Source organism: Thamnophis sirtalis, unplaced genomic scaffold, assembly GCF_051295495.1.
Source record: "Thamnophis sirtalis isolate CommonGarterSnake01/CBP01778 unplaced genomic scaffold, rThaSir2_p1.2 scaffold_11, whole genome shotgun sequence".
In the NCBI taxonomy this organism is placed as follows: domain Eukaryota; kingdom Metazoa; phylum Chordata; class Lepidosauria; order Squamata; family Natricidae; genus Thamnophis; species Thamnophis sirtalis.
The window spans coordinates 2,317,093-2,327,748 of record NW_028261391.1 but is presented as its reverse complement, the minus strand read 5'-3'; the positions used below and the strand labels follow the sequence as shown (position 1 = coordinate 2,327,748).

The 10,656-nt window shown below is 49.4% G+C and overlaps 1 protein-coding gene across 1 annotated transcript in view; it reads left to right on the top strand.

Annotated features, from left to right (window-relative positions):
- The first annotated feature begins 1,423 nt into the window (after positions 1-1,423).
- SLC51A (solute carrier family 51 member A) overlaps positions 1,424-10,656 on the top strand; it is an 18,492-nt gene continuing 9,259 nt past the window's right edge. The window contains exons 1-4 of the mRNA XM_087725026.1: positions 1,424-1,563; positions 4,861-4,955; positions 6,702-6,856; positions 9,119-9,192. Of these exons, the coding sequence (XP_087581152.1) occupies positions 1,508-1,563; positions 4,861-4,955; positions 6,702-6,856; positions 9,119-9,192 (380 nt within the window). The 5' untranslated portion in view covers positions 1,424-1,507. The remainder of the gene's footprint in view (positions 1,564-4,860; positions 4,956-6,701; positions 6,857-9,118; positions 9,193-10,656) is intronic.

The window sequence follows — 10,656 nt, the reverse complement described above, 5'->3', positions numbered from 1 at the left end:
TAGCAGTAGCCTGCAGTGCTGCATTTAACCACTGCGCCACCTTGGCTCTGCAATCGGTAAACCCTATTTGAAAAATGCAGGTAGTTCTCCACTTACAACAGTTCGTTTAGCAACCATTTGAAGTTACAACGGCATTAAAAAAGGGACTTAGGACCGTTTCACACTTATGACCATTGCAGCACTCCCATGTTCATGGGATCAAAATTTAGAAGCTTGGGAACTGACTTATATATATGACGGTTGCAGTTGTCTGGGGTCACGAGGTAGTCCTGGACTTACAACCGTTCGTTTGGAGACCACTCATAGTGACAACAGCACTGAAAAAAGCGACTTATGAGCTGTGTTCTCACTTAACGACCGTTGCGTCATCCCGATGGTCATGTGGTCAAAATTCAGCCAGCTTGACAACTGGCTCCTATTTATGACCGTGGCAATGTCCCAGGGTCACGTGATCCCGTTTTACGACCTTCTGACAAGGTCAACGGGGAATCCGGATTCATTTAACGACCACTTAACACCTGCAGTGATTCACTTAATAACGGTGGCAAGAAAGGACGTTAAAAAGGAGGCAAAACCTAACAGACGTCTCATTTAGCAGCGGAAATCTTGGGCTCAATTGTGGTCATAAGTAGAGGACTATCTGTTGAAACGGCCGCTAAGTGAATGGTTATAAGTTGAGGGTTACCCATACAAGGCTCCTCATATTGTAGCCCCCCACCTTGGTTGCGACTTGCACAATTATGTTGCCACAGCAATGCACAAGGAGGCTGGGAGGAACACACAACAGGGACACTGTCGTTATCACTCGTATTTATGACGGTCGTAGCATCCCGGGGTTACGCGACTCCCTTTTGCGACCTCCTGACAAAGCAAAGTCAACGAGGAAGCCGGATTCGCTGAACAACCGCCTGGCTCACTTAACAACTGATACAGATACAGATGAAGAGAGTCAGAAGCAACCTTGGAGGTCATCTAGTCCAACCCCACCCCGCCCAGCAGGAGAACCCTGCGCCATTCTTGAGAGAGGGCCGTCCAGCCTCTTCTTGAAATCTTCCAGTGAACTGCGGCGATTCACTTAACAACCGCGGCAAGCAAAACGAGGCGAAATTCACCGAACCGGTCTCGGCCACAGAAATTAGCGGACGTGAAGTCGATGCAAAATCTGGGCCAGGCTGCTTGCATGAAACTGGACTGTTTTCTTGGTTCATTTGGGGTTTTGGTTCCTGGTTCATTAACCCAGCAGCCGCTATACTGCGGGCGGTTGGCACCTGTGCCAATGACCTCCGGTGCTTGGCATCAGGAAGAGCAGAGCGGAGCAGAATGAGATTGGGAGGCGACTCCGGATGAATGAATCAATCCCAGATAAAACCCTTCCCAGCGGCCCCAAGCAGTTGGACTCTGATCCCAATTGGCTGGAGAAAGCCGAGCTTCCCGGAACACCAGATCTCTTTCAGCGGCTGCTTCTCGTGGGATCCAGAAGATCTCATAAGCCCGTGAGAAGCCCCCGATGCAAGCCAGCATGGAAGAAGACCTCTTTTTGGAGAACCTGGTGCCAAATCCGGGGTAGGCAGATTTTTTATTTTATTTTATTTTATTTTATTTTATTTTAATAATATGTATTTATAACAATTTTTTCCCCTACAGTTGACAATATACTTGAAATTACTTTCTTACCATCCCATAACTCCACCTTATCTTACAACATTCCAACTTCTTCTTCCTTCCTTCCCTCCTTCCTTCCCTCCTTTCTTCTCTCCTACTCTCCTTCCTTCCCTCCTTCCTTCCCTCCCTCCTTCCCCCTTCCCTCCTTCTCTCCTTCCCTTCTTCCTTCCCCCCTTCCCTCCTTTCTTCTCTCCTTCTCTCCTTCCTTTCCCCCTTCCTTTCCTCCTTCCTTCCCCCTTCCTTCTCTCCTACATTCCCTCCTTCCTTCCCCCTTCCCTCCTTCCTTTCCCCCTTCCTTTCCTCCTTCCTTCCCCCCTTCCTTCTCTCCTACATTCCCTCCTTCCTTCCCTCATTCTCTCCTTCCTTTCCCCCTTCCTTTCCTCCTTCCTTCCCCCTTCCTTCTCTCCCTTCCGTCCCTCCTTCCCCCTTCCCTCCTTCCTTCCTTCTCTCCTTCTCTCTTTCCTTTCCCCCTTCCTTTCCTCCTTCCTTCCCCCCTTCCTTCTCTCCTACATTCCCTCCTTCCTTCCCTCCCTCCTTCCTTCCTTCCCTCCCTCCTTCCCCCTTCCCTCCTTCCCTCCCCCCTTTCTTCTCTCCTTCTCTCCTTCCCTCCTCCTTCTCTGCTTCCTTCCCTCCTTCCTTCCCTCCTTTCTTCTCTCCTTCTTGGAAGGGGCCTTGGAGGTCTTCTAGTCCAACCCCCTGCCTAGGGAGGAAACCCTACACCGTTTCAGACAAATGGCTATCCAACATCTTCTTAAAGACTTCCAGTGTTGGGGCATTAAACAACTTCTGGAGGAAAGTTGCTCCACTGATTAATTTTTCTCCCTGTTAGGAAATGTCTCCTTAGTTCTAGGTTGATTAGTTCCCATCCGTTGTTTCTTATCTTGGCTTCTGGTGCATTTACGGATTCACAGAGATGGAAGGGACCATGTAGGTCATCTAGTCCAACCCCCAGCCCAAACAGGAGGCCCTGCACCATTTCTGACAAAATGGCAGTCCAGCCTCCTCTTGAAAGCCTTCAGTGGTGGACAACTACTGTGGTTAGTCTGTCCCCCGGACAGAGAATAGAATAAAATATGGAATAGAATAACAGAGTTGGAAGGGACCCTGGAGGTCTTCTAGTCCAGCCCCCTGCTCAGGCAGGAAACACAATTGCATTTCAGAAAAATGGTTGTCCAATCTCTTAATAAAAACCTATGTTTATAACTTCTGGAGGCAATTTCTGTTCCACTGGCTAATTGTTCTCACTGTCAGGAAATTTCTCCTCAGTTCTAAGTTGCTTCTCTCCTTGATTAGTTTCCACCCATTGCTTCTTGTTCTACCTTCAGGTGCCTTGGAGAATAGTTTGACTCCCTCTTCTTTGTGGCAGCCTCTGAGATATTGGAAGACTGCTATCCTGTCTCCCCTGGTCCTTCTTTTCACTAAACGAGACGTACCCAATTCCAACAACCTTTATATATTTTAACCTCCGGGCTAGAAATGGGGAAGCTCTGAGTTCTAGTCCTGCCTTGGGGAGGGTGTGGGGTTGTCAACGTATTCTCCAAAGCACCGAAGGCCGGAGAAAGAAAGCACACGATGCTTTCCGATGTGCTTTGAACCAGCGGAAGGTCATTCAACTTTCAAAGGTTACCGAACGTCCTTCCAAACCAAAACCGCCACTCACCAATTGGCGCACAGCAGGCCCTCGCTGGGGTTTCCCCCCCCCCCGAGACAAGGCCAACCCGCGCAAAGGTTTTTTTTTTAAAGATGGAGGCCGTTGAGCGATCGATCAAAGAGGCACCTTTTTATTTGCCTCGGAATCCCACGTAAGGAGGGGCTTTATAGAATCAGAATGGAGCTGGAAGGGACCTTGGGGAGGGGTCTTCTAGTCCAGCCCCCTGCTCAAGCAGGAGACCCTATACCCATGATGGCGAACCTATGGCACGCATGACACAGGTGGCACGCGAAGCCATTTGTTAGGGCACACAAGGCATTGCCCTGTCAGCTCCAATGCGCATGCATGCTCTGGCCAGCTGACTTCGGCATTCTTTCTCGGAAGTTTTTTCCGCCCTCCGGAGGTTTCCCTGAACTTCCATTTTGCGCGTCGGGATGTTTTTTCGTGCTCCGGAGCCTTCAGGGAGGCCTCCACAAGTCTCAGGAGGGCAAAAAATGGCTCTACGGGCATTCCAGAAGTCACCATTCCTGAAGTTCTTGTTTGCAATGCTTCCACGGGAGGGAGGGAGGGCAACCTGTAGCGGAAATTTTGAGTAGTTCCGAGAACCCGTAGCAGAAATTTTGAGTAGTTCCGAGAACCCGTAGCAGAAATTTTGAGTAGTTTAGAGAACCGGTAGCGGAAATTTTGAGTAGTTCCGAGAACCCGTAGCAGAAATTTTGAGTAGTTCGGAGAACCGGTAGCGGAAATTTTGAGTAGTTCCGAGAACCGATAGTGGAAATTTTGAGTAGTTCCGAGAACCCATAGCAGAAATTTTGAGTAGTTCGGAGAACCGGTAGCGGAAATTTTGAGTAGTTCCGAGAACCGGTAGCGGAAATTTTGAGTAGTTCTGAGAACCCGTAGCAGAAATTTTGAGTAGTTCGGAGAACCGGTAGCGGAAATTTTGAGTAGTTCTGAGAACCCGTAGCAGAAATTTTGAGTAGTTCGGAGAACCGGTAGCGGAAATTTTGAGTAGTTCTGAGAACCGGTAGTGGAAATTTTGAGTAGTTCTGAGAACCGGTAGCGGAAATTTTGAGTAGTTCTGAGAACCCGTAGCAGAAATTTTGAGTAGTTCCGAGAACTGGTAGCGGAAATTTTGAGTAGTTCTGAGAACCGGTAGTGGAAATTTTGAGTAGTTCTGAGAACCGGTAACAGAAGCTTTGAGTAGTTCGGAGAGCTGGTAGCGCACCCCTGGATCCGAGTAGGTAACATCATCGGTGCGAGAGGGGTTTGTACTCTTTTTACACACGATATCTTTGCAATGTGTAAATCCGGAAAACGAGCCAATTCGCCAGTGGTGGCTTCCCTCAAATAAATACAAATGCAAATAAATGCTTGGATGAGTAAAAAAAATTTATCGGATGGATAAAAATAATTCTAAAGTAGCAAACGAAAGAAAGAGTCCATTATTTTGGTCTTTTGGTCTGGACGGGATGTACAAACCCCAGAGAGGACGAGAAGGAATCTTGTAGGTTTTGTTTGAACTCTGTTTTTTTCAATTTTTTTGGCAGTTTACCCCTGGATTTGATTCATCTGCTGGTTGACAACTTCAGCGTCCCCGTTGCGTGTTTCTCCCACCCGCCTTCCGCGCTGCAGCTCCTGCGACGTAAGTGTGCAAGACACAACGAAGGCGGAGGCCACACAATAGGAGGAGTCCTCAACTTATATATATATATTTAAAATATATTTTTATTTTATACACGTAAGCACATCAAGAGAAACCAACACATAAACTTAAAAACAACATAGGAACAAGAAGTTCCATCGTATATCATACCGCAGTTCCGAATCGGTTTCTTTGCAGTTAGTATTTTCCCTTCTATACATTTCTATCTTTCGTTCATCATCTCCTTATTCGTTATCCATTTTTATGTACAAATCTTTATTTATTTAAACTTAGCTACTTATGACGAAATATTATTTACCTATATTATGCTTTATATTTTTACTGTCATTTATTCTCTTACATAGTTATATACATTCACATAGTTATTCTTTTTCTTTGCCATTCTTATATTATTATTATTCCATTTAAGAGGTTATAAAGTATAGTTTGGAATGCTTTGTTTACCATCCTTCACACCTGCTATGACACCACCTTGTTTTCTCTTTCTTTTCTTTTCTCCCTCCTTTCCTTCTCTACTTCCTTCCTTCCTCCTCTCCATCCCCTTCTTCCTTCCCTTTACCTCTCCCCTACTCCTACCCTCTTTCTTCTCTTTCCTAGGAGTCCTCAACTTATAACTGTTGACAGATTAATAGAGTTAGAAGGGACCTTGCAGGTCATCTAGTCCAACCCCCTGCCTGAGCGGGAGACCTTACATCTGCCTCTACCGAGGATCAAACTCACAACCTCCTGGTTGTCAGGACAAGAGCTCCACCTCTAGGCCACAGCAGCAGGTGCCTGTTAGGACTTACAACACGACAGATGGTCCTCGACATACGAACTGCAATTGAGCCCAAAATTTCCGCTGCTAAGGGAGACATTGCTTAACTCTCCTTTTTGCAGCCTTTCTTGGCACACAGTTGTTAAGCGAATCGCTGCGGATGTTAAGTCGGCAACCCGGTCGTTAAGTGAATCGGATTGACTTGGCTGGTCAGAAGGTTGCAAAAGGGGACCGTGTGACATTACAACCGCCATAAATACGAGTCAGTTTCCAATTGTCCGACTTTTGATCGTGTGGGGGGTTGCGATCAATGGTCGTAAATCTGACAAAATGTTCATTAGTCACTTTTTTCAATGTGGTTGTCACTTCGGACGGTCCCTAAATGAACGGTTGTAAGTTGAGGACTCCCTGACCTGAAAAATGTGAAGTGCGACTGTGGTCCACGTTGTCAAAACCTCCTGCCGATTGACTCCAAGTCACTCGGCTGAATTTTGATTGCGTGAGCATGGGGAGTCCCTGAGCAGACTGGCAGTAGTCTCTGCTGGAACCCAACCCTGGGTCATAAGTGTGAAAAACGGCCGTAAGTCGCTTTTTTCACCATTGTTGTCACTTTGAACGGTCACTAAACAAATTGTTGTAAATCAAGGACTACCGATAACTTCTTCGGTCTATCTATATATGTAGAAACGGCTCTCTGTCTGCGTGTCCCAGCATAACTCTGGAACGCCTGGAGCAATTTCAACCAAACTTGGTACACGGATGACTTACTCTCTGGAAACAAATACTGGGTGGGTGGGTGGGGGTTAAGACACCCCTAAGGCCCCTCGGGGTGTATGTTCTGTTAAGATACAGCCTGTTGTGCCTTAAAACGGCTTCTACTGTACTGCTGTAAAATGGCTTCTACTGTGCAGCGCTTGGCTCTCTGTGGGGGAAGCTGAGCTAAAGGTTCAATGTGTTGGCGGTTGCAGAGCAGAACTTGGTGGACCTGGCCATCATCGGCATGGCGACCTTCCTGACCCTGGTGTCCGTGGTCATCTTCGTGGAGGACGCTGTCTATCTCTCCAAGAAGATCCGTTGCTTCTCCAAGATGAGAACCCTCATCTGGAGCAGCTCAGCCCCTACGGTGAGAACTCGCCCAGCACGGCTCTCTGGCAACCAATAAAGGAGGAGGGGGAGGAGGAAGACACGGGGGAGAGGGAGGGGGAGAAGGAGGAGAAGAAGGAGGAGCAGGAGGAAGAAGAGAAGGGGGAGAAGGAGAAGGAAGAGAAGGGGAGGAGGAGGAGAAGGAGAAGGAAGGGGGAGGAGGAGGAGGAGGAGAAGGAGCAGAAGGAGGAAAAAGAGAAGAAGGAGGAAGAGAAGGAAGAGGAGGAGAAGGAGGATAAGGAGGAGGAGGAGAAGGAGCAGAAGGAGGAGCAGAAGGAGGGGGAAGAGTAGAAGGAGGAGGAGGAGGAGGAGAAGGAAGAGAAGGAAGAGTAGTAGTAGTAGGAGGAGCAGAAGGAGGAGAAGGAGGATAAGAAGGAGGGACAAGGAAGAGAAGGAGGAGGAGGAGAAGGAGGATAAGAAGGAGGAGGAGAAGGAGGAGGAGAAGGAGGAGGAGAAGGAAGAGAAGGAGGAGGAGGAGGAGCAGAAGGAGGAGGAGAAGGAGGAGGAAGAGTAGAAGGAGGAGAAGAAGGAGGAGGAGAAGGAGGAGGAGAAGGAAGAGAAGGAGGAGGAGCAGAAGGAGGAGGAGAAGGAGGGACAAGGAAGAGAAGGAGGAGAAGGAGGATAAGGAAGAGAAGTAGGAGGAGAAGGAGGAGAAGAAGGAGGAGGAGAAGGAAGAGAAGGAAGAGAAGGAGGAGGAGGAGGAGGAGGAAGAGTAGGAGGAGAAAAAGAAGGAGGAGGAGGAGGAGAAGGAAGAGAAGGAAGAGAAGGAGCAGAAGGAGGAGGAGAAGGAGGATAAGAAGGAGGAGGAGGAGAAGGAGGGACAAGGAAGAGAAGGAGGAGGAGGAGAAGGAGGATAAGAAGGAGGAAGAGAAGGAGAAGGAGGGGGAGAAGGAAGAGAAGGAGAAGCAGCAGCAGGAGGAGGAGAAGCAGGAGGAGGGGAAGGAGGAGGAGAAGAGAGAGGAGGAGGAGGAGAAGGGGTGGCGGTGGAGGAGGAGGAGGACTGTGGGGTCCTTGGTGCTCTCTAAGCTTGATAGTTTCCTTGCAGGCGTTTCATTACCAAACTGGGTAACATCATCAGTGCCAGAAGACAGGGGGGTTTGTGAGAAGGAGGAAGAGGAAGAGAAGGAATGTGAGGTCCTTGGTGCTCTCTGAGCTTGGTGGTTTTTTTTACAGATGTCTCAATACCCAACTAGGTAACAGCATCAGAGCTAGAAAGTTGAATGCTAACCCTTCTCCCTTTTAGCCCTGATGATGTCACCTTGTTGGGTCATGAAATGTATGCAAGAAAACCACCAAGCTCAGAGAGCAACTGGGAAGCGGTATATAAATCTAAGAGCTATTGCTGTCCCTCCTTCCTTTCCTTTCCGTTCCTTTCCTTGGTTAAAGTGCGTTGTTGCAGGCTGACTCTGCCCACAGCCAGGAGTTCGATCCTGACCGGCTCCAGGTTGACTCAGCCTTCCGTCCTTCCGAGGTGGGTCAAATGAGGACCCAGATTGTTGGGGGACAAGAGGCTGACTCTGCAAACCACTTAGAGAGGGGCTGGAAAGCACTGTGAAACGGTACAGAAGTCTTAAGTGCTATTGCCCTCCCTCCCTCCCATGGAGGCAGTGGTTAAAAGGCATTCTGACTCTGCCCACAGTCAAGAGTTCAATCCTGACCAGCTCAAGGTTGACTCAGCCTTCCATCCTTCCGACATCCGTAAAATAAGGACCCAGATTGTTGGGGGCAAACAGGCTGACTCTGTTAAAACCGCAAAACACTAAGTGCTATTGCTAATCCTTCCTTTGAAGCATTGCAGGCTGACTCTGCCCACAGCCAGGAGTTCGATCCTGACTGGCTCAAGGTTGACTCAGCCTTCCGTCCTTCTGAGGTCAGTAAAACGAGGACCCAGATTGTTGGGGAGCAAGAGGCTGACTCTGCAAACCGCTTAGAGAGGGCTGGGAAGCACGGTGAAGCATATACAAGTGTGGCTGCAATTGCTATTATTCTGTTTGAAGCCATTTTGGCTGCCAAAATTGCTACTACAAGCCAAAATTCTCGTTGTGGCTACCAAGGAGGCCGGATCCTAGTCCATACCTGGTTGGCACCCAGTTGGAGAGGCTGATTTTTTTACAGGCAGGTTTTGGCTTGCAACCGTTCCAAAAACGAAGGCTGGTTTTGGATGCCCTCTGCCTGGGGGGGGGGTCTCCGGCCGCAGGCCCCAGGTCCCATGCTGTTATGCCTTCTTTCCTTTCCCTGCTAGGCCGTCTCGGTCTTCTCCCTGCTTGGACTGTGGGTGCCCCGGGCCATGACGTACGTGGAGATGGCCATCCCCGCGTGAGTCTCTCTCTCTCTCTCTCTCCAGGGTGATCTTTTTTGGAGGAATTCTGGTGGAATTGACACTCAGGAGGGGCGTTTGGGCTGAGGATGGACCGGTGGGCCCTTTCGGATGAACGTGGATGGAGAGATGGCTGGAGACCTTTGAGATGAAGGATGGGGCAGTAGAACGTAGAATCCTGGGGCTGGAAGGGACCTTGGAGGTCTTCTAGTCCACCCCCTGCTGGAGATCATAGAATCCTAGGGCTGGAAGGGATCTTGGAGGTCTTCTACTCCAACCCTCTGCCAAAGATCATAGAATCATAGTGCTGGAAGGGACCTCAGAGATCTTCTAGTCCACCCCCTGCTGGAGATCATAGAATCCTAGGGCTGGAAGGGACCTTGGAGGTGTTCTAGTTCACCCCCTGCTCATCACAGAATCATAGGGCTGGAAGGGATCTTGGAGATCCTCTAGTCCGCCCCCTGCTTATCATAGAATCTTAGGGCTGGAAGATTTCTTGGAGGTCTTCCAGTCCACCTCCTGCTGAAGATCATAGAATCCTAGGGCTGGAAGGGACCTTGGAGGTTTTCTACTCCAACCCTCTGCCAAAGATCATAGAATCCCAGGGCTGGAAGGGACCTTGGAGGTCTTCTAGTCCACCCCCTGCCAAAGATCATAGAATCATAGGGTTGGAAGGGATCTTGGAGGTCTTCTAGTCCACCCCCTGCTGAAGATCATAGAATCCCAGGGCTGGAAGGGACCTTGGAGGTCTTCTAGTCCACCTCCTGCCAAAGATCATAGAATCATAGGGTTGGAAGGGATCTTGGAGGTCTTCTAGTCCACCCCCTGCTGGAGATCATAGAATCCTAGGGCTGGAAGGGACCTTGGAGGTCTTCTACTCCAACCCCCTGCCAAAGATCATAGAATCATAGTGCTGGAAGCGACCTCAGAGGTCTTCTAGTCCACCCCCTGCCAAAGATCATAGAATCCTAGGGCTGGAAGGGACCTTGGAGGTCTTCTATTCCAACCTCCTGCTCAAGCCAGGAACCTTATACCAGTGACGGCGAACCCTTTTTGGCTCGCATGCCAAAAGGGGGGGGAGCGCAGGACGGTCGCACCCTGGCGTGCCACACCCATAATGCAATGCGCGAACACCAGCGCACATGCGCGCATGACCATCACTCCCCCCCCCCAATTTTTTGCATGCTTTTTTTTGCCCTCTCCAGGCTCCGGAGCCTCCAGAGGGCAAAAAAACGGCAGTATGGGCAAACCGGAAGTTTGGGATACGGACTTCCGGTTTGCTCGTAGGGCCAGTTTTAGCTCTCCGGAGCCTCCAGGGAAGCCTCCGGAAGGTCCCTGAAGGTTCTGGAGGCCTAAAAACGGCCCTACGAGCAAACCGGAAGTCCGTTCCTAAATTTCTGGTTTGTTTTTTTGCGCTCCGGAGGCTTCAGGGAAGCTCCTGAAACCTCTAGAGTAGTGTTTCT